General features: G+C 39.9%; 3 protein-coding genes across 3 annotated transcripts in view; 1 reads left to right on the top strand and 2 right to left on the bottom strand.

The window, feature by feature from the left end:
• The window catches only part of LOC143346680 (protein phosphatase 1 regulatory subunit 14B), a 126157-nt gene that overhangs the window by 47283 nt on the left and 54793 nt on the right, over positions 1-24081 (top strand). The window lies entirely within an intron of this gene.
• Positions 316-14543, bottom strand: LOC143346679 (uncharacterized). Its single transcript, XM_076775012.1, has 3 exons — positions 14195-14543; positions 11715-11908; positions 316-711 (listed from the first exon to the last, which is right to left on the bottom strand). The coding sequence occupies exons 1-3, from the start codon at positions 14541-14543 to the stop codon at positions 316-318; spliced, it is 939 nt and encodes a 312-aa protein (XP_076631127.1).
• LOC143347249 (uncharacterized) lies at positions 18975-23496 on the bottom strand. Its single transcript, XM_076776273.1, has 8 exons — positions 23275-23496; positions 22434-22514; positions 22256-22304; positions 22084-22174; positions 21849-21980; positions 21571-21758; positions 19252-21423; positions 18975-19181 (listed from the first exon to the last, which is right to left on the bottom strand). The coding sequence occupies exons 1-8, from the start codon at positions 23425-23427 to the stop codon at positions 19126-19128; spliced, it is 2922 nt and encodes a 973-aa protein (XP_076632388.1). The 5' UTR covers positions 23428-23496; the 3' UTR covers positions 18975-19125.

Here is a 24081-nt window from a genome sequence, read left to right as displayed (position 1 = left end):
ACTGACGTATCGCCGATATCACGGTTCGTTATATTTTTATTTCGGGTCGAGCTTTTATATTACTCAATTATAAGTCAATATAATTGATCAATATAAATGATCAATATAATGCTAATAACGAAAATGGGGAACTGAACTATAAAATACGAATTTCTCTTGATCCTATCCCAGGTTAAAGAAATTAGACAGCGCTGAGAAACGACCCCCACGAGGAACCAAGTGTCCTCTGAACAGCATTTCCGTTCGAAGTACACGACATACTTTCTCTCTATATTTACACGATTCCGCCGGGATGGAGTAGTTTCGTCAGGACGATTAGTAGAGGTTCGCGGTTTTCAGAGGCAACGGGTCCAATAGATAAGGTGGTAGTGCGGCGGAGAAGGGCCTCGGACTGCAGGAACCCCATGCACCACCACCGCCGTTGCTACCCCGCGTGCTGGGCGAGCTGCCATCCGCGGAGCCATCCGTCGTGTGCTTTACGCTCACCAGATTCGGATTCGTGATCGGTTTCACCTCGTTCGAAGACAAGACGCTGTTCGAGCCACCGGGTGGTGTCGCTGGACTTCTCGGTGAACGACCCTCCGCCTTCACGTTGCTCGCCACAGGGCTGGAAGCCCCGCTGTCCACGCCGATCCCGCTCTGAGAGTTAGACTTCTGCTGGGCGAGCCTCTCCATCTTTCGGAATTTCGCGCGTCGGTTCTGGAACCACACCTGCAACAGTAAACATTGAACCTTTAGCATTGAGAAACGCTGTACTCTGCGCAGAAACGTGAGCCTCTTTCCCCGTAAAGCAAATTCCCTGATGCAATCGATATTTGGGCGATGAACATTCTAAAGACAGAAATCTGTAATAATATGCAACAGACGAACGCTATGTTGACAATACAGAACTGTTAAGGTCAAGATACTTCTGTAACCCCTATCTATCTCAAGCAAACTTTTTTCTATACTTAAACAGAGAATAAGGAAACAGCATCAACTGGATCTACCTTACGAGGGTTAACGTTTAAGAATTGTAAGTCGAGAATAATTTCCATCACGTCCCAGCGTGTCTCCGAATCATTGGAAACGAACGAATTGCGGAGGGAAATACTTTTACAGGACGTCTCTGTAAGAGCTGACGAGAGCAATCGCTTGTAAAAAGGACGATAGACAGCGTGCAGAGCTGGTCGGGGTCCCTCTGGCTCGTCAGGACGAAACGGTGGCAGCCAGGGCTCGTAATTGGCTCTAGTTGGCCAAATGAAATATTTAACGAATAAAATAAACGGAAAGCGGCGGTGACCTGCATGTTAAAGTAGCGGATTTATTTGCTTTACCGTTTATCTGACCAGCAAAGCCACCCTCACCCCTTGTGTCCCGCCGTTATCTCGCTCCTCTTCTCGTCCTCGTCTCTCTCCCTTGTTCGTTCCTCGACGTGTGTGCACGTGGGATCCCACCCCTAGATTTTCCAGGGGCGGCTACGTTCCAGGCTCCGTAGAACGGGGCTGAGTGGCAGCGGCCGTGAAAGAGGGGGAAAGGGGTGGATTCAGAGAGTCAGGGGCGCGGGACACCATGATGAACGTGATTGCCCTTTCCGGACGGCAAACACTGCTATTGGATTTTTATCAGTCGCCGTTGCTCGCTGAACGCGCAGAACGGACGCTGTTCGAGAAATTCCAGAAACGAACCCGACGAACGTCCAAAACGCTCCAAGCTGCCCCTCTCTCTCTCCCTCCCTCTCTCCCTCCCTTCCTCTCTCTCTCTCTCTGTTCCAGGGATTAATCGGTCGATGATTTTATGAACCCTCTGTCCGGGGGAGTTTATACACAAACGCTAGTATTTTGAATTTTCGACGGTGCGAGATTCTCTCGTGTGAACTATCACATACTGTCAAACAGGTTCAAACATTCGACAATAATTTACAATTGAATAAATAATTTTGTTATTATCTCGTATACTTTATACAACCATGCCTTACGATATCTAATTAGTAAGTTTCTTTAAAAGTACTTAAAACATGAACGTGTAAAACGAACAACAACTGAAAATATATTCTGGATTTAACCGACATTAATTTTAATCCATCCCATCCTTGCGGTTTGGGAAAAATTGTATTTTTTATCGAATAAAGCGCAAGGACTTCCGATTTAATCCGACGCTATATGCAGGCCGAATATTATTCAGTCTTTGAAGCGCAAGATTTCGACGAGAATTGCTTAGACAAACAGAACAGAACGGGCGCTGAGGAATTCCCTATCGGATCGAACAAAAGATTAACAAACGTAGTGTCGTACCCGGCGGCGATGTAATAAAATTACGTCATCGTCGACCAAAAACTATGTAACACATGCAGAAGCCGCCGGTACGCGGCCAGTGACAACACTAATAATTCGTATTTGGCCACGGACCAAACCCCGAAGAGATCGTAGCATGTGTGCCGTTGTTTGCCGAACGGACGACGACGACGGCGTGAATTAGGGAGACTACGTGCTGGCGTTAATGTTAAATAAATACGGTGCGCCTAAATAAAATGCAACGAGCCGCACTGACAGATGTCCGCCTCGTTTTGGATAAATATTTAAGCCTCGCTTCATACGCTCCGTTGCCTCGACGTTTCGCTTCAACCGTGCACGGTTCTTCCCGAATTTCCCTTCTGTCGCCCGATTCTGACACTTTTTTTTATCGAATATTTGCGTTTGAAAAATAATCCCGCGTCGCTTCTATCCGCTCCGAAAAGTCTCGATGCGAGAAATGAAACGGATTTCGACGCGCAACCTACTCGACGATTATTACATTAGATGGAATTATTCAAAATAACTTGATAAATTTATTCGGTTCGAAAATTCAGCTGAATTACTTTCCACGTCGATTACCTTCAAAGTTTAAACCGAGCAAACGTATTGAAATAACTTCTGAACAATCCAATGTATTCCAGATAAAGGGAGTTACCGGATCGTTGAAGGGAAATCAAGAATAAAATACGCAAGCGCGAAAGACTAATGTTAGAAATAATCGCTGAATACATTGAAATGAATATTGCACGGCGAATTGAGAGTAAAAGCAATCTCGGGTAAGAACTAGCGACGGATCCAACAGGGTAACTTTCCCTTGTGGTTAGAACTTCTGACTCAACACTGATGAAAATTACTTCCTCCGATGGTTTTTATGGAGATAATACCTTACGTCCTCGAAGGGTGGGAAATAGAATAAAACGAGAGAGTTCTCCGGTCTTTTGCATCCGAAGGAATCGATGAATTTTCACGATCGTTTTGTTCAAAGTAAAGAACAGCAACATTTTAGGGTCTAATAGAGATTATGTCAATGTACTGAGGTGTATTGTTAGGAAAGTTGCTTGGGTTTCGCTGTTCTTGGAGGGAGGAATATTTTTGGGGTTAGCGTAAATGTTTCGTCGAGCAAACCCGAAAGCTTATGGACCGAACATTAGGAATTCTGGTGTGGTAGGAACATCGGGTTCGCGCCGTATTTACTCGTTCGATTAACCCTGCGATTGTGACTCGTCGTGATTTCCTCCTTCTGGACCAGTTAACCGAGGATTTCGTATTGCTATTCAGCCCTTAGGGCGTTTTCGTCCGACTACAACGACGGAAGTTCAATCCCAGCAACATCGTTCGCTCCTGGATTTTTCTAAATGTTCTACAAACAGTGCCAAAGCGGCTACGAATTTTATTTATTACCAATATAAACGATGGAAAGCATATCCATACGATCAATGAATTTTGTGCATTAACAAAACATTGAATTACTATATTCTCTAACAGAATATCAAAGCTCGATAATTTAATAAATACATTGTTGTTTTCGTTCGAATATTTTTAAATTGTAATACTTGGCACAATAAACGTTTTGAATAATTTCATAAGCCTTTATCGACTATAAATTTAAAAAAATAGTCGAGAATAACGAGATTTACGCGACAGTTTCAAGTTTCTTCGGGGTTTGGAGACCACGGTTACAAATTCTATTAAATTTAGAACGGACGAACTTTTCGTTCAACCGAATAAACACACTATTGAAACGCTGGCCAATAATTCATCGTGCATTCGCAGATCCCGTGTCCCGCGCTATCATACCGTTCATCGCGGACACCAAAGTGGAATAGAGAGCCATTGACATCGAATCGTCACGGTTCTGGTCAGACACGAAAGTGGATACACAGTTAATGAGACCTGTCTAAGCGATTTATTCGTCAGGCACTGTGGCATTGGTCTGACCGACGGATGCATCTCTTAATCAAGATTTCGACTGCAGAGCCATGCGTTTCCGCCCCGAACTTATTTGGCTAATTGAAGAAGGCGATCCAGATGCGGCTGAGAGTGTCGCAGTGGCCATCGGTTGTAATCCCATTACACTGCGTCTGATTTGATGGTCTTAATGAATCCTTCATTGCTAATAGCTTTGCTCTTCGAACCCAGAACGAATAGCTTGTCGAGTCGTTTTATTTTGATACGGAAATTTAGACTTTTTTCAAACTAATATGTCAATTTAATCGTTTGTTACCGAGAAATAATCCGAATAAAATTGAAAATAATTTTGAAACGAGCAACCATTCGTCTAATTGATCGACGAATCGCGCCTGGCGTTATGGTAATTCGCCTCGACTATCGGATTCTGCGATATTGATAGGAACGTTTTCGGATACATCCTTATAACTCGCTTAATGCGACGCATCGAGAGAATCTTGGACGTGCTATGAATGTTTTAAGTGGTTCAGCATGCTCGAGTATGCGAGGCAAATCCTTCATTCTGATCGCGCGTCGCGTCTCTTGAACGTATTGCACCGAAGATTGATCAAGAGTGAGTGGACCGGAACTTAATGGCATAGTTGGGCGAAATTTTATTCGAACAAAACCAATAAAACTAATGTAAAACAATTTCTTCTCGGTCAATCGATCCGAAAGTTCTTATCCGTTCCTTGCGAAATCTTCCGTTCTATAATTGGAGTTTTCATTTCTGTTTCATGAGTAACAGATAACTATATTTCTCATAATTCATTCAGTTTTGGAGCACTTAAGTTAGAACTTGAAATGAAAAGGAGCAAATTCCCGACTCGTTGCACCCGTCCCTCCGAGCAAAATATATCGTTTCGTGTCTTAAGTTAAAACTAAACAACTGTACACAAAAGGTAGATGTAATTATTTTCGATGTTGCTACATTCCCTATAACTTTCGATTCATCGTTATTCAGAAGCGAACGAGTTTAGAAAGATTCCAAGTATTGGCTTGTTTCTCGACCCCAAAACCCGAATGGACCTCTTTAAACGTTACTGTTCGCATAACCAGCACAAGTATTCGGGGACGACCATTAAAGAAGTTCAAGCGTAAACGCGGAATTGCTCTGCGCCACACGCTTCTGGATGTTTGCAGCTCCCGACGTCGTTCTCGGTGGATGATACCCAGCAGGACAGTTTTTAATCACCGTAAGTGGATCTACATAGAGTTCGCAATTACCAGGGCACACTCCAGGCATGGGCCCCTTGTGTATCAGCCCACCCTCGGCCCGCCAGCCACCGAAGCACTGCGAGCACCAGAACCGAGCCAGCTCGAATGTTTTCCCCATTTCATCCCTCCGTGGAAGTAGCAGCCCCTTCTTTCGACCGCCGTTACCCTCTTCTCCTCTCCCGTCGTCTCGCCTTTCCATCCAGAATCCTTCTTCAAGAGTGTTATTGCCCATTTTTGTTCCGCCGTGCCCGGTGCGCCTTCCTGACCTTTGCTTCCTCCTTCCTACATTTTTATTCCTATTCCTGCCAGAGGACCGAATATGAAAACGCGCTTCTTCGGACGATCGTACCTTGAATTGTACCTACGTGTACATAGACAATTGCAGATACTACTCTATTGATCAAATATCTATTATCCGAATTGTTATCGTTTCGAACGATTTTATTCGTCGACGAACGCCCATTCTATTTCCACTCGTAATTTGTAACCGTGGGGCAGTGTTAAAATTATTTTTCGAGTAGAGAAGAATTCGACGGTCCCCAGTATAAACGTGCTTCTGTTATCTTCTCTTCGGGTTTCTGCATTCCCTGTGTGTGCCTTTTCTCCATCGTTTACCTCTATTTTCCTTAGTTTCCCGCTGGTGTGCCGTGCGTCCCGTCCTTTCTCACCGCCGGAGACCCTTCGTCAGAAGTGTCCCCGTCCCCCGATCACCCTCTATCAAATTGACCTCTCGTTTCTCATGGCGGTGCGCGACTGTATTCCACCGGGAGAAAGAAACTCGTGTTGATTTTCCGGGAGCTCTCCCAAGGCTGTCTGTTTCTAAATTGCTCGTTCCATGCCGGCTACCCTCGTCCCTTTGTTGCGCCTACGCCAGTGCGATTGGACGCACCGGGAACGTCTTGCCCGATGGAAACGAAAATTTGATCAAATTCATGGGTGCAAATTGTGCACGCTGAAGAGGCCAATTTAAAAAGTAAACGGAAGGATTGAGAAACGACGTTGCTGGAATACGGAGAAAGTTTGTCGATATCTCGACTGATAGCTTTCATTAGCGAATAACAACTAAATATTTGATATTCCCTGAATAATTCACCTACTTTCCCAACTAGAAATAATAGCTAAATATTAGTAGCGGAACTAGAGAAGCTCACCGGGGGGGGGGGGGGGGGGGCAATAAATAGACATAAAATAACAATACAGTATAATTCCGATTATTCGGCATACTCGGGACTGGAGCAATGCCGGATAATTGGGCTATACCTACATATGAAGTGATAAAAACGAACATTTTGACGGGGTTTTCCTCGCTTTACGGAGTCAAGGAACAATTTTTCGAATATTCTTGGAGTTTCTACATATTTTTCACCAAAATACGCGTTGTTTACACTTTGAAACATTAAAATCCTTCAATCCGTTCAGAAGTTATAACATTTTGAACATACACATGAATTTTCAGTAGAACATTATTTTATGGTCAGACATGAAATTTTCAGTAATCAATTTTTTTCTCGAAACAGCGTAGGATTTTGGGGCTATGTCTATTCACCAAAAATACTTGTATTTGACTCCCTCAACCGAAAATAAATTTTTTAGAACTATTTGAAATTTTTTAATTTCGTCGAAAAATTTCACTACCTATTCGAATTTTTTTCTCGAAACTGAGTAGGATTTCGGGGGTATGTATAATGAGCAAAAATGATTGTAATTGACCCCCACAACTAAAAATAATTTTTTCAGAACGATTCGAAATTTTTTTTTTTCACCGAAAAATTTAGACACCTACCCCCTGTCGATTTTTCTTCAAAATTCGTTTTTGATTTCTGGCAATTTTATTTGACGCCCTACAGAAAAGTTGTGTAATACTTTTTTGTAGGTACTCATGAGCTCTACTTCAGAAAAAAGTTTCATTGAAATATATTCACTATTGTAGGAGATATGGCCGTTTGAAAATTGGACCATTTTTATGGGGTTTTTCTGATTTTGCGGGGTCAAGGACTAACTTTTTGAATATTTTTGCGATTTGTACATATTCTCCATCAAAATACGCGTAGTTTGCTTTTTTAAACATTAAAATCGTCCAATCCGTTCAGAAGTTATGACATTTTAAAGATTCGCATGAAATTTTCGGGCAGCATTTCTGGTCAGAAACTATATTTTCGGTAAGGAATTTTTTTCTCGAAACTGAGTAGGATTTCGGGGGTATGTATAATGACCAAAAATGATTGTAATTGACCCCCACAACTAAAAATAATTTTTTCAGAACGATTCGAAATTTTTTTTTTCACTGAAAAATGTAGGCACCTACTCCCTGTCGATTTTTCTTCAAAATTCGTTTTTGATTTCTGGCAATTTTATTTGACGCCCCACAAAAAAGTTGTGTAATACTTTTTTGTAGGTACCCATGAGCTCTACTTCAGAAAAAAGTTTCATTGAAATATATAATCACTATTGTAGGAGTTATGGCCGTTTGAAAATTGGACCATTTTTATGGGGTTTTTCTCATTTTGCGGGGTCAAAGACCAACATTTCAAATATTTTTGCGATTTGTACATATTCTCCATCAAAATACGCGTAGTTTGCTTTTTTAAACATTAAAATCGTCCAATCCGTTCAGAAGTTGTGACATTTTAAAGATTCGCATGAAATTTTAGGGAAGCATTTCTGGCCTCACATTAGATTTTCGTTTAGGCATTTTTTCTCAAAAATGCGCATTATTTCGGGGATATATCTATTCACCAAAAATAATTATACTTGACCCCTGCAACTAAAAATAATTTTTTCTGAACGATTTGAAATTCTTTTTTTACCGAGAAATTTAGGCACCTACCCCCTGAAGTTTTCAAAGAATCTTTCAAAGCAATTAAAATTCAGACAGCAGATAATTTTAGTAAATACTAAGGGGATCGAGCCCCCCTTGTGGACACAGCCTGTACACGCCATTGCTAAATAGCGAAAGATCAATGTTCGCGTCTACTTGGAAGTTCCTGGCCCATAACGTTGCATTCCACCGTCGCCCACGACTCCCAAGTCGCTCCTAATGATTCTAGTATTGAATTAAACGCGTTCGCCCAGATCGTTCCACTTCTTTCAATTGGATCGAGACCCTCGCAACCTAAACCACCGGTTTCCCGAGTGTCGGTCCACAAGAGCAACCACCCTGACTGTTCACCCTCGTCCCGACGTTATTCCTGACGGTCCGACGATGACACCCGGGGTGCAGTCTGTCGCGTGGCGACACGTTTCGTTGTTCTGAGTCACATGTCGTTCCGTATGAATTACAACTCCATTAACGTTCTAGGCAACCTGCGAGCATGCATAATGCCGACGAATCGAGCGGATGAGCCGCGCGGGCCAAGATGTTGATTTATGGGGGAAGGTCGCGAGTCGTTCAGAAACTCAGCGTCTTTCGTCGAAGGGAGGCTCTGCGCCAAATTGATTAAGTTTTTAGTCCGCCAGTCGCGGGAACCGTTATTTGCTTTTCCTTCGACAAAGATGGCGGCGTTCTTCTGTTTTTCCCCCTCGTTGTGAGGTTCGAAGAACGAGGTTCGACCGGAAACGAGCGACAGAACTTCCGTTTCGTGCGCTTCGAAAAATGAAAGATTCGCTGAGAAATTTTTAAATTCAACATTTTATAAATATTCAAATATTAACTCTGTACAGTTTTGTCGTTAATATTTCAAACGTATTCTATTTAATATTGTTTATATTCGTGCAATGCTCACAAAATTAGAATAGACTCGTTTTAACATAATTAATTTTAATATAAACGTGCAAATATAAATTGTATCACTTTGGATATCTCATTGGTATCATGGCAAATGTCAGAGAATAAATGTTCATCACGATTCGCCTAACCCTGCGTTACATAGACACCCCCATATTCTTATTATCGTCTTTGCTAATTAATTAACGGATCTTCAGGAATCGGAGAAATTTAATAAAGATACGCGTGTAACTTTCAAGGTATTCCAGGAATGGACCTAAATACACGAATTAGGGAAAATTCGAACTGACAAAGGACTACCCTTCGTCAGGGCAAACCTCCTTGGAAATGGCGGTCGTCCCGTGATGCCGCAAACTACTAGAAAATTGATAGTAACTTCGTGCTTAATTATCAAATGCACATACACGTTCGCTCTCATGGTTTCAAGATCAGCTACGTCGGAACGTTTAGTCATATGTAATGGAAATTTTCGATTCTTTTTGCTTCTCGGTGTATCTTTTTTTTTTTAAATATACATTACTACGGCAAAGTCGAACACTTGCATTTGTTAATTTACAACGCGACTTCAACGATAGAAAGATCGATCACAGTTGCAATCGAAACATAATTAAGCCTGTTGATTTCGGGCATATTTTTCATTCCGGCTATCGACGAAATTACATTCTCCGTATAACGCAATTTCGCGCGTTTTCAGAATATGTTACAGGGACACAACCGATTAGTGTTAGCGGCAATAAAGTACCCAGCTAATAACTGCATTTACAAGTAGGCAATAAGCGTCAAAAGTGAACAGCCTGTTTCGCAATTAGGAAAATACAGACAGCGTGACATTAAAGTCGTGCACGACGGTAGATTGAAATTTTCATTCTCAAAATATCGAATACAAATCGCATCTTTACGCGATGAAGTAGATTTTTCTACGTGTAAATTTATTTATTTGTGGTGGAAAAATAAGAGTTTCAGATTCTCGAGGACAAGATAAAAGTTTTTCATTGTGTCTTTGAATATCGTTAAAAGAACAATGAGAACAACGAGTGCTGGATAACAGTTTCATAGACTTACCGGCGTGGCGGCGCCTAGAATTATTCGTCGTCTAATGAAAATCGTTTAATGCAGTCACCTTGCAGAATCTCATTCATGCTGTCAACGTATAACCGTACGGGTAATCCTGTCAGTTCGGAGCTGCAATAAATTTAATCTTACTCCGAGCACGGTGTACTATACCGTCGCGCGGCTGCTGTTTCACAGGTGGATTAATATAACGCCTGTGATTGGCAATCACGATTATTATTACACGAGATCAGGATTAAGAAAGACGCCGTTGATCCCTGACACATTCCAATGTCTATCGAACCCGCCTATTTTTGGATCCGGACCAGACACCTGCCCGAAGCGTGCATCGCCAGAGGGATTCTTATATTCATGATGCATGCATTGAGTATAAGAGAGAAATAGGAAGATAGGCGGAAGTCGTACGCTTTGGGTTCATTTGTCTTGAAAACCGTGGCGGCGGGAAGCGTTATTTTTTTCGTTGAGAAGATTAGAAAATCAACCGACGGCGTTCAAAATGAAAAAGATACGATACGTAAAATAGTTTTCTTCTTATTCGGAAGACTAAAATACCAAACATCGTGGGAGATGATCGGTCGTTCATTGGAAGTTCATTTATCTTCGAATGATTTCGAACGACTGTGCAAATTATATATCCTTTAGCTAAAGAAGCTACGCGTTCGTGCAAGATTTGACAACGCTAAGCAGGATAAATGACATAATCTGATATAGAAAGGCAGATAATTGTCTAAAAGAGGTCAGAATTCGGACGCGAATTTTTGTAGCTCCGACAGCCGATAAGTGCAACCTCGAAAATACAAAATTCGTTGATTAGGTCATAAATTTCACGCGTTCGATTTGTCCTGCCGCAAGAGTAAGTCCTAAATCTTCTACGTTTCACGCAAGAAGTTCAAGTTAATCCGTCAGAGGTATTAGACGGTGTAATCCATCAACCCGCGACTTCCAGGTAACCGTGAAAACGAAAACGGGGCTCGTAATGCAATTACATAGCATGCTTTCCGCCATCGCCCTTGTCCCTCCGTTTCGTCCCTCCATTTTACGCGACGCCAGAGGGAGGACCTCGAAGTAAGAATGGACAAAAGAAAAGACTCGCTTCTTCCAATCGAGCTTTCGTAATCAGTGAGAAATAAATTCGTTAAATTCGTTAAAAATTTGGTATCCGTTCTTCTCGCGGCGCTCGACGACCGGTGAAAAAGAAACGAAACGGTTTTTTAAAACAATGTTAAGTGTAATTAGAGAAAGGATTAATATAACGAGATAATCCAGTGCTAAAACGCGCATTTCGCTCGTAACGTTAAGGAATCTCGTTTCTGGGTAATTTTAACAAATGAACCGAATATAAGGGATGAAAGGGATTCCCCTAGGGTCCCCTGATTATTTTCAACAGCCAACTTTCGCTTCGACTTCTTGGACGTATACTGATATTAACTTCGATGGTTATTCGAAACTAGGCGGAAATAAAAGACTGTAGGTTTACTAACTTGAACTCTGGCTTCCGTCAAGTCGATCTTTATGGCGATTTCCTCTCTGGTGTAAATATCCGGATAGTGAGTCTCCTGGAAGGCACGCTCTAACTCTTTGAGCTGAGCGGACGTGAAGGTAGTTCGTATCCGACGCTGTTTCCTCTTCTCCGCTAGGCCATCATGTCCAGAATATGCCTTGTAGCCTAGACCATCTGAAAATTCAAAGAATGGAAACGACGGTTTATTAAAACTGTTCATAACGAATCCAGTTTACGATGTCCAGCTGACGTCTTTCAATAAATAAACGATCCCTTGGCAACTTATCAACAGTTACGGATTTAAACCTTCACAATCAGCAGTTAATTTTTAAATAATGTCTCTGGTGTCTCGTTCACGGTCAGGTTCAGTCTTTTTAAAATTGTTGATACCAAAATAGATAACGTTACCGAATTTGCAAATATAATTGCATCAAATCTTCCACGAATAGTGTCCTTTGTTAAATGAATAATTAACGCGTCAACAGTTTAAGATTGGAGCCTCGTTTTGTCCCCCTAAGATAGAATGTTCCAGCACTCTGTTACGAATCTTTATCATCAACCAACTGTTACGTGTCTATGACAAATCCTTCGACTATGACTGCCTCCAGATCTTCGAGTCGAGATCCTCCGAAAGTGTAATGCGAGTCAGTTGATAAAGCGTTGAGGGAATCTCTGTCGGATCGGTTCGTAAGGAACGTCGGGTTACAACAGTCTTTGGAGTATGCTGTGCCGTGCAGAAGGGAGCTTATAGATTATAGAATATAGGTGAGGATGGCTGGGATAGCGAGCAACGTAACCATAGCAATGAGTGACTGAAGGGAAGGAGGGAGAGAAAGAGTGCGGCACGGTTGAAGACGGATAAAGAGAGGCATGGAAAAGCAAGAGCAGTTGAACAGAGCTAGGTACAGGGAAACGAACAAGTAAATGAGGGGGAGACCTAGAAAGAGTGACGAAGAGAGGCGAGCGACTGCGAGAGTCGGAAAGTGGAAGAGAGGGAAAGGGAGGACCGAGACACATCCATTGATTTTCAGTGCCATCTTGTCGTCGTTTCTGGAGGAAACACTGTGGGTAGGTTCGAGCATGGAGACGACTCGCGCCGCGACGAACCATCGCTGTAACTTTCCCTTGGGAAAATGAAGGACCACCCTCTTTTTTTTCCAGGGAAGACGATCTCCTTCGCCCCGCCCGCGCACCCCTGTCAGCCTTGCAGCGTTTCGTCTTCTCCAATTGATTGTCTTTTCATAAATTCTACCGTCCTAACGATGGGCACCGTTTAAGTTGCTTGTATGCGAACAACGAGTAGGAATTTGTTCAACCGCCTAACCAGATTGTCTGGGAACAATAATGTGGTCGCTCGATTACCCATTCAATTCTAGTGCTTTTCGAAATCAAGCGTTTACTATTTAGAGAAAATTCTAGCAACCGGATACTCGAGTTTTGTAAAACCGAATACGTAGATCGTAGGTGAATTATAGTCTCGTGGATCTGAGTTGTGTGTTGCGAATGAACGAAAGTTTGGTCAAATATAAAAAAGCATGGAAAGTATGCAGGATCGACAAACGGATGATACAGCGTAAGAGTCGATGGATGAAGGATTCATTTATCAAGCTGGTGATCTATCTTTTTGTTCCTGTGTCGAACCAGTTTGTCAACATTTCTGTAAGCGTTCGTACTTCGGGATTGATGGAAATGTCTATCTTTAGGAATTAGCGTTTCAATGCAATGAAAGCATTAAAGATCGTGCAATTATTTCCAGTGAAAATAATGCGAAATAAATAAAGTTCTAAAGTCCTGAATTTCAGCGCTGTCAATCATAATACGAGATAATTATTTATATTTATATTAACGGCTGAAGTATTGTAAACTCAAACTAGATGTAAAATTTAGCGCGAGGATTAGTTGTCATGTATTGTAAAGTTCTGTTTTACAATTCTAACGTCCCACATAGTAAGTTCATAGAACATAAATTGGAATTGTACTGGTAACATAGATTAAGTTGTACTAGTGATTTACAGTTTTTAATCTTAACGATGAACAGAAGGAAAATGGTGTTAAAAGAAGCTACTTAATGACTGATATACGAAAGAAAAATATTACTACATAGATGAATGACGGTAGCTTCGTATACACCTCTTTTTTTTTACATCAAATCTATTAATAACACGGAACGCGGATTTTTGATGAATCATTATCTAATAAAGTGAGTCTAAATATAGAATATAATTCATACTTCTACATTTAATTTATGTCAAAGCATGATAAAATCATTCGAGGTCCGAAAGATCCGACCAAGAGCAATGAAACGATGACTGGGGGTAAAGCTACCAGAAGGGTCCAGAGAATAAATAAAAGAACATTGAAAATATCATACTTGAATGCTTTGATTAAGAATAAGGAACAAAAACAAACCGTCCAAGGATGCATTGATAACTGAATCTCAAAGATGTTAGGGACACTCACTCTGTAAGTTAATGGCCGACGGAAAGATCGCGTGCCGATGAACCTCTTGAGATCTGGCGGCCATTACGGAGCAGGGGGTTGCATGGGCCCCGTGGTGAGCATGGGCATGAGAGTGGGAGGTGTGATGGGCCCCCAACGGTGCGGTGCTTCCGGAACTCGTGGTGTCCGCGTTTCCCGGATAACCAGCTGCCCGTGCCGCGGTGTAACGATAAGCAGCTTGACTCATTTGCGAGCATGAGCTCAAGTCCCCGTATCCACATTGCATTTCACTGGCGGCCAACGCACAGCTAGAGGCCTCGAAGCCCGCGGCGGCGGCCGCGGCCGCTTGGTTCAAATACGAGTAATTCATAGTCTCACTCGATGCACTTGGAAACTGATGACCAACTGTGGCAGACTTCGCGAGCCCGTAGTCTTTGTCACGAACGTCAGAAGAGTATTAACGACGACGATAAGCGCAGGTCACTTCGACAGTTCATCGAAAACTTGTCCGTCTCCTGTTGGTTCGAGGTCCTTTGCGTCCCAGTGTCCTTTATTTCGTAATGATATTTCTTGAATGATCCTCCTGATGTCACGCGTCAGCGTTAGATCGTCCTGTGTTGATAAACTCTGGGCAATGCCAGGTTCCTCCGTTCACCTGTGCATCGTATGCCGAGGGATCTGTTCGCAGGTTCGATTAGATGGATCGTGAAAGACCCAAGAGTAAGCGGAGCCGTTGGGTTCGGAGCGCGCGGGCGCTGGCGCGCTCCTACGGGCCCTCGGCCGCGACGTTCCTTCAGGCCCCCAGCAGTACGCGGGTTTCTTTCGACGAAATCACGGATAATCGGAGCCGGTATAAAGGCGGAAGAGGCCGCCGAGCAGCGTCACGTAATTCTATGGTCGCGTACGAAAGCGCAAGGGACGGGCGCCAGGCCACCTCCTCGATAGCGGCTTATGACGCGTAATCGGATCAGCGATATCAAATTATTGCGATTATACCGCGGATAGAAAGAAGTTTTTCGGCCCGCTTAAGAGAGCCCGAGACGACCGACTGGTGGGTCTCCTCAAAATCAAATGATAAGCTTAATTCAATAACCGAGAGAGAGGGTGCACCGCGGGGGTGTGGCCGGATGCCTGTTACGGTGAAACGGGTTTGGTCACTGTCTGCCGCTTTCTGGATTCTGATTCGCTGAACCCCGTACCACCCCCCGGCCGAGAGCGAGAAGAGTCACCGCCCTCGGAGCCTCTGTGTTCATCCCCGTCCGTGTGCCACCCCCGGTTCGTCGGACGACCTCTCCCCAACAGCCATCAGCCCGAATGAACGCTATCATTCGATGATGCTACCCCTCTACTGGTCTCGATTTTACGATCGATTCCGGGGTAGGCCGCTTCCGCTGGACACAAGAACCACGGTTCAAGCATATCGAGTAACCCTCGATGTGTTTACGCCCGCGTCCTCTGCGGTTGTCTTGATACAATGAGAACTAGGATACTTACACACGTAACAGTGTAGATGCTAGAATGTCATTAATACGATTATTAATACTTGATTACTAATGCAAGAAATGCTAGTCCATACCACCAGATTGTATCGTCGGATTTCTCGTACTATACCTTTTCCTTGGGGGAAGCAGGCATCCGTAAGTTCGTTCAAAGGGATTCAACTTTGACGTAGAGGTAGGAATGTGTAATATCCATTGTATTTTTTCATCCAGAGTGTCTCAGAATAGCTAAAAACAAACGAATTTTATAAATACCTTTAGGGAAACTCAAAACAAATGTCACTATACCCTGGGTCTAACATTATTTTTTCAAGTTTTTTTAAATTGATGGATTAGTAACAATGCTTTAAAGTGTCAATAATGGCATTATTCTCGTAAATGACTATGCAATTATACATTTTTATATTTTTGTTCATGTCATCTAAATAAATGATTGAACAATTTATAGTATAGTTATACGAGGGTTGATTTATAACTAAAATCTCCAATCCCATAAAATACATTTAAGCTAAGAGATTCAATATCTCTTTCAATTTTGGGTATGACCAGAAATCTGATTGATTTTATTATTTTTACTGCGATTTGAAATAAATTGAAGTTTTTCAAACTTAATGATGTAACTATGATTCCTTATTAGTTTTCTCGTCTTTTCGTGTTAATTTAATTAAAAAGAAAAATAAACTACTCCGTTTTTGATAGATTTCTAAAGTCAGATGTTCCATATTAGCTACCTTTATCCTATCTACTTTGCCGAATATTATATTATAGTAAACATAAAATCAACACAAAAGATACAGCGTCGTATTACTGAGTATAGGAAAACAATAATATTATCTAGAAATTAATATGGCACCTTTCGTGTTTTACTCAAAACGAAATAAATATTTAAGGGCACGAACATGAGGAATAAGGGGAATATAGAGCACGAAGTATGATTTATCTCCGGAAAGAGAAATTACATGACTAAACATGACACGGGGCTGGCCTTACGTAGGTGGTAGGGACCTGTGCGACACTTGTTTCGCACTTGTTCTCACGAAAGGGCCACGATGAGAGCAGTCCTGGTGCTCGACCCTCTTCCCCGTGTCTCCTCCCAGGAGAATTCTCTTCCAGGGTACGCGGAACGTAGTGTGCCACGCAACACCAAATCGCCTGTGGTGTGTATACTGAGAACACATAGGAACGTGTTCCCCAATGGCGTAGCCATGTCAATAATTCCTCCTAGCTCTAACGAACGACGTTCGAACTGCTGTGAATGTCTCTAACATCTTTGTTAAGATTAGATTCTTCGTAAATGGATGATAAAAACAGAACAAAATACAAGAATAATATTAAAATTAATTGCTCGATTACCATTACTAAACATTCTATCGGCCAGCAATCGGTAATATTTATTAAATGAAATCAAAAACAATACTAATTCTTCGAAACTTTGTAATGTGTAAATAGCGTTTCGATAATGTCTAGGATCGTATGAATAATGAGAGACAACGATGATTAAACAGTTGGAAACATAAGGGATCAAAGAATTGTCTCAAAGTCCGATAAGTACGCCAATGTGAATGATCGCAAACATGGACGCACGCGCATACACGTGCACTCATGTAAACGGAGTTTCGTCTTTTATATCAATACAGTGAACGTCAACCCCCCTTAGCGGTCTGATACATATGTCCTTGATTTGTCCGGAGAATAATATTCTCCTGGAAAGTTGATTAAATATTGGTTAGTGATCTCGGACGCCCTTTACCCCCGCTGCGATTCCACCCCATCGACTCGAAGACCCATAGGAATACAATTTAATATTTCCACGTACGAGAGAAAACCGACTATTTTTCTTCCGATTTTCACATGCTGCTGTCACGGACGATGGTTTCCCCATTGTCTTCCGCCTTTGTGAAAGGAATTGTTTTCCTCGTACGTATTCTTCGTCGTTGTGCCTGAAGTATGCTGAAATATAAAACATGCTAGTTATTGGAACGTACCTATTTTTGTTGTAGTTACGATTTATATTGAAAAATGTCTGCGAGAAACAACATACTTTTCTCTGTGTATTCGCGAACACAACGTATTCGTCTAATTATAGTCACGTGATATGAAATAGACTAGCATTTCCGGTATAATGAGACAGAAAATGTATTAACGCGGTAATTTACATTGCCTTCCAGTAAAATGTTACCGAGAGCTGATTAAAATGGGTTGCAATTATTCGTTTGCTTTCGTACGACATTATTGCGTCGTATAATGCAGTTAATCGTACACGTCGCACATATTTTGTCCCGTTATTGTCACCGTTGTGATATAATTTATTTTTATGTATCGAAAATAGCAGCAGAATAATTGTGTTGTTTGTTAAATTGGTAGCACATTCGACGTTACACGTCGATCGAATATTATTTCGAGCAATATATTTGAAATAACTCACCGATTTTCTGCTTGGACACTTTGTACTGTTTTGATGTTTTCAAAGATACGACTATGTAACGAAATTACTGCAATAAATAGCTGTAATAATGAACATTCGAGTGACAAACGAAATTTTAGCGGAAGTGACGTCCTAACCGTAAAAGTTTCCCTCCAATTCTATTGTTTAATGGCTCCGCCGACGAGTGGCGCTTCAGATACTGAAACTTGGAAAATTGTTTCACGAATTACTTTTTTAATTAATTGATACATACTATTATTTATTAGTTTTTATTTAAGGAAAAAATATTGGAAATTAAATTACGGTTTTATATTTTATTTAAATTGTTTTATTGTAGAATTATTAATTTTAGCCGTAATAGGTGGCGCCACATTACGCGCCAAAACTCTTCGTTGACGGGAACAGTGCATAATGAAGCCAAGGAAGACGGAAAGAGCAAAGAACTAGACAATGTGCCGAAAATAAATTTAGTGCATATTTATTGTCAAAGCAACACTGGTTTATGTCAGATTATGTTAACTACCGTGCTGTTTACGTTTACGAGGTGAGTTTATCACTCGCATATCTTTTACTTTATGATACTTAGCAATTTCTGTCTAGACCGCGTGATCGTTTTATATGATCAAATACTTGAGGACAAATAATTCATTACGCAAATAAAAAAGCTCAGAGTACTAAAAAATTAAATCATTAATATTTTTTGCTATACTTTCCTATATTTTGTTATGTTACAATGAAATTCAATGCTTTAAAGAAGCTTTGAAAAACAATCTCCTCTTATTTATTAAGAACCTCATATTTGTATGAATATACAAACGTAAAGAAACAGAAATAATTATTTCAACATTTTAGATCATAGTTACATTTTTTAGGGGCGTTTGTATTTAAATTTGCTTTAAATCCAGAAATTATAAATATTTGAAAAAATTATCGAAGGAAAAACGTAATAAATAATTGTACGTATCTCACTGAAATATAATAGCAAACATACAAGTAATACAATATACGTTTAAAGAGTTTTAGTAGCTTCATCTTTGATAGAAAACTGCTTGAGTTCTCACACAAGCATCGTTGCACTCTGAAACTAAACGATTAAAACAGTTTTATCTTTATAAAATAAATTTTAATTATAAAACAAAAATTTGTATTTTTACCACCAATCGGTTGATAATGTAGGTATTTCTCCTTGGCGACACTCCGCTGCGACTTCTGAACATTGTTCGTATGTTGCAAATTAACCGCGATTGCATCGTAATTAGAATTTCTCATTTCTACCATATTCTGTGTTGGAACATGAACTTTGTACACGTTCGAAGAATCTTTAACGCACTGAATATTCGAACGACATTCCGGTTGATACAAAACTACCTTCCTAGGATGCGAACATTGCTCGAACGAGACGTTTGAACGAGCTAAATTTTGCTCTTTAACGTACATTACTTTGTCCTGTTCACATGTTGGTATAATTATCACATTTTGCGAGGTTTCTTGGGGACATGACACAACGCGATAATTAACCTTCGGATTAGTCGATTCCGCGTTATCAACAGAGGTAACGCAATTATTAGCTTGCACATATATCGGGATCTTCTGAACCTTCGAGTCATTATCGAAGGCCAAATACTTGGCCGGTTGTTCCTCCAGCAGCACAGTATTTTCGACGCACTGATTGTTGGTAAAGTTGATATGCGAGTCGCGTTCCATCATGGGCAATATCTGTAAATTTTGTACACCTTTAAGTATACCAACATCAACTACGTCCTTCTGATAAAAATGTCCACTCTGTACTGTTCTAGGTTTCTGCGTTTGAGGCGGTACATTATAGTTGGGACAATTTTGCGCGCTACTCTGATCTTTACACTGATCCTCCACTACCACGTAATAAACGTGTTGATCCTTGTTATGGCACTGTTGACTGTTCTTACATTGTTGATGACACTGTACTTTTTGTAGCAACAGTTTCTCGCAGGCAACGGGCTCCTGTTGCGCGTGGCTCAAATCTTCAGAGTTCTCCGAGCAATGACAGGATCGATAACAGTTTTTCGACATTCGCTGACAATTGTGTGTCTCGCAAATATTGTTCGTAGATTTCTCAACTTGACAAGGAATGGTTTTCCTCGTTACGCAGTCTTTGGAATTGTCCACCGTACTATCGGCTACTAAACTGTTCAAACGCAAACAGTGGCCTATATTATACGAATCCTTCTTCGTGAACATTATAGTCTTCTGAACGGGAGGATTGGGATTTTTATTGGTATTATTCTGAAAAATATTGTTAATATTTTGCGGCTGTTGCTTAGAGTCCAGTTGCGAACGAGAATTCCTCCTGAAACGCGTTTCATCGTCACGCAGGCTCGGCGATGCTATTACACACTTATTTGTAAATATTTCATCTGTATCGCAAGATGTATCTAATCTCTTCATGTTTTTATTTGGTCCCTTTGTCAGGAGTTGTGGTGTAAAAATAACGCTTTGCTTCGACGTTGCGTCGACCATCTCTCGAGGTTCTTTATTAATAAGCATCGATTCACTGAATAAATTCACTTGATTATTAGTATTCAGAACATTGTTACTACCTCGTCTAAGTATTGCAGGGATGTGCTTCAGATTCTTCGTTTTACTTTGCTGCGATGCCTTTAAGTTCTGCTTTCTCAAATATTTAATTTCGTTGTTGTGCAAATGTGATGTCTCTACACGTTGATTCTTGCCTCTCATCAAGTGTTTTTCAGCAATTAAATCGTTAGATACCTCGATCGTGGTTGGTACAAACAAAGCAGATTTTTCTACGTCCTTTGACTTTTCGACTTTATTCAGGTTTTCAAAATAATTTATACCGTTGGACCTATCACACTTGAAATCGCAGAAATGATCGATCTCGAAAGATGTACAAATACGATCACTCAGTTCATTTTTATTGTTATTTTCAAGTTCGGTGTTACGTAGTTTTTTAATTTGTTCTGATTCTACAACACTGTTTACTTCGGTGTTCGACGAGGTCAGTACGGAAAAATCAAATAATAAATTAGACGGGGGAACTTTGTTTCTCTTGTTCTCCAGATTGAAATTCGACTTATTCTCATCCTTTTTCTTTTCTAAACGCACCTGGTGTTCTGGTGCCTTGACGGACACCGACGCGAGATCTTCATTTTGTCTATAATTGGAGGAACAATGCCCCAATTCTGAATAAAGATCATTTTGATCCGAACAACACGGAGTATTGTATTGTTTCAGCATCATGCCGCGTTTAATCATATCCTGCATAAATTTATTATGGAACGATTCCGCATAGTTGCTTCTTAACTTTTTCTTCATAGTTGACAGCAGATCTGTAAATCACAAAAGTACTAAATTACTAATAAATATATTAGATCCGTTCGTAAACTATCTTTTATTTGCCTAGATGTTAGATAAAATTCCTAATCTACTTGAAAACAATTTACTTAATTCGAATGTCGAAAAGTGAAATAACGTACTTTTTGTATCTTGGCGCGGAAAATTCGGTTCTTCGAAATTTTCGGAACTAATTATGTTACAAAGTTTCGTATATCGACTGATCACAGAGTGATATGGACTTTCCGAGTTAATAAGTTTCGTTGTTTTTAGAGGATTCTGTTTAAATCCTACGTAATTCGACGGACCAACATTTTCTGTACACTTCTTTCTGAAATAAATATATTCGTGTTGTAACATTTTAATTTACTTTAAATTTGAATACTTTCAATGAATTTAATTGCAATTACCTAAAACTTACCCATTTGCTTTACCCAAAACAGGACTTACACACTCATTATCAAGAGGAGTCGGGCATAGAATATTTTTAATACTGGATTCGTGTTGTGGATCTTTTGTCTCTTTTCTGGTATTATCTTCAACTATAATATAACTGAAAAACGTTAAAAACAAATTAGCCTAGGAATAATTCCGAAAATTCGAGATCAATATAGTATGTAAACAAACCAAAATTATTTTTCGTCATTTTTACTTACTCTGGCTTCGAATTGTAGCCGCGCAAAAGTTTCAGCATATTCCCTTGCAAGCGGGCAATACCTGACTCGTTCAAAGATATTTTCGGTTGGGCTATAAGTTACATTAATTAACTAATAGTTTTTACAGTGAAAACTTAATTGTTCCAAAAATGATATTATTCGTAATACGTACATTTTCGTATTTCTTTGCCCACGGCGCCATTTCTATATATCCCAACTAACTGCACCGAAAACAACAATGTTGCGTAAGATAAATATAGTAAAATCTCACGATATGTGTTTAAAAATGTATCATCTTAGCATTACTTTGTAATAGTTTCGTTTTGACTGTTAAAATTTGTTAGACTTACAGGTCTTGAGAGAAGTCTATTACATATTTTTTTCGAATTTCGCGCCTTGCCTGGATTGTCATCGATCTTTGTCTCCCTATCCTGGAATAGGATTTATTCGGCAAATAATGATCACAAACGATAAATGAAAAATAAGTTATATTTTCCTAATTATACATATTCTTCTTGTATGTCCGCGAAATGATGTAAAAACTTTATGAAATTACTCTAGCAAGACTCGCACGACTTCCGGTATTGCCGGAAAAAGTGCATTCGGTATATCACGATCGAATAAAGTTTCCATGCATAAATAATAAAAAATTAAACAGAAAATCTGTATTTATTATTATTTATAAAGTTCTCCATAATAATCAATCGAATGAACTTAAAAAATATAAAGTAACAAAGAATAGTACTACTTCGCGTTTTGTTCTCTTCTTTGTTTTTTTATTCGTCGATACACTTCGTAAGATGCACACTTAGTATTAAACGACGATGTGTTTATTCGACTTCATAATATTAAGTGTTAGCTAAATATTTGTTTCAATAATATTTCAACATTTTATACTTTCTTGCACCAAACTAAGATACAGTGCTTTTAAACTTTAACATGTTTCACGTGTAATATAATTTAATATCGATTATAATCCGTGTCGATGTCCTTACGACTATAAGAAGGGTTAATGACAATGTCAACTTGACAGACATAACCAAATATATTGTCGTATATCAATACATTATTGAATATTAAATGCGTCCTAGTGTATTTCTAGATTCAGTTTTAACGTTAAACGAAATTTTAGTCTTGAGGCAGAATATTTAACCTCTATAAACAAAGTTTTATAACGATAAACATGCATACCTTTCTTGATTTAAATATCTTTTGATGTATGGTTGTCAGTTCTCTTTTACGCTTCTTCTTTTTCGTTCTACCTTTCTGTTTATCTCGTATCATTTTTCGTCGTTCACCGTCCGAGCTGTCATTAGCCGCAGTGTCGCATATCACTTTACCCATTTCGTAATGTACAAGTCAGACTATGTTTCGAACACCGAAATCCACAAGCGTTTCGATGTTTGTTTACATTTCGTTCACTCGCTTCGTATACGACGACACAGTGTCACGTGCAACGAAAATATCAACGTGCTTTGTCTCTGTCTACGATTTACCGAGCGATTTTTTACGTTATCACATTGAGACGCCACTGTTTTTTGCGTACTTCTGAACGAATTTACGCGTCGGTAAATAGTAACAAGCGATTGCTGCTATTCAGAATAAATAGACAATAGTTAAATAATTTTATTTACTGTTTACAATGAATGTGTATGAAACATAATGTACAATTATTATTAACTTTAATAAATAATAATTCCCTTTGCATGTAAAGAGGTTCATAAACGTCGTAGGTTTATTGAAAATTTAATTTCAATACTTCGAGTGTACAAATTTCAACTAGTCGCTGCTATCGAAATGAAATGACCGTTTATTAAAAATGAATTTTTGCATTATTGACTATAATTAATAAACACATACGTAATTTTAGATAAAATATTATAAATCAGTTAATAAAAAAATTCTTCCTAAGAAAATATAAGAAAAATTATTTTTATATTTATCGCAACATTCAATTGACTAGCTTTGTTGGTGCCATGTTAGTTACTTTCAAGTTGA

Source organism: Colletes latitarsis, chromosome 10 (genome assembly GCF_051014445.1).
Source record: "Colletes latitarsis isolate SP2378_abdomen chromosome 10, iyColLati1, whole genome shotgun sequence".
Lineage (NCBI taxonomy): Eukaryota > Metazoa > Arthropoda > Insecta > Hymenoptera > Colletidae > Colletes > Colletes latitarsis.
The sequence above is the reverse complement of the archived record's forward strand: the minus strand, read 5'-3'. Positions and strand labels throughout refer to the sequence as shown.

Excerpts from the sequence above, each read along its gene's own strand:
- LOC143346679 (XM_076775012.1), bottom strand. The coding sequence starts at position 14,543 with ATGAATTACTCGTATTTGAACCAAGCGGCCGCGGCCGCCGCCGCGGGC. Across the intron at positions 11,909-14,194 it reads GTCGGCCATTAACTTACAGA|ATGGTCTAGGCTACAAGGCA; the intron begins GTGAGTGTCCCT and ends TTGAATTTTCAG. Across the intron at positions 712-11,714 it reads TGACGGAAGCCAGAGTTCAA|GTGTGGTTCCAGAACCGACG; the intron begins GTTAGTAAACCT and ends TTACTGTTGCAG.
- LOC143347249 (XM_076776273.1), bottom strand. The coding sequence starts at position 23,427 with ATGGGTAAAGTGATATGCGACACTGCGGCTAATGACAGCTCGGACGGT. Across the intron at positions 21,981-22,083 it reads GGCTACAATTCGAAGCCAGA|TTATATTATAGTTGAAGATA; the intron begins GTAAGTAAAAAT and ends AACGTTTTTCAG. Across the intron at positions 21,424-21,570 it reads TCCGCGCCAAGATACAAAAA|ATCTGCTGTCAACTATGAAG; the intron begins GTACGTTATTTC and ends TGTGATTTACAG.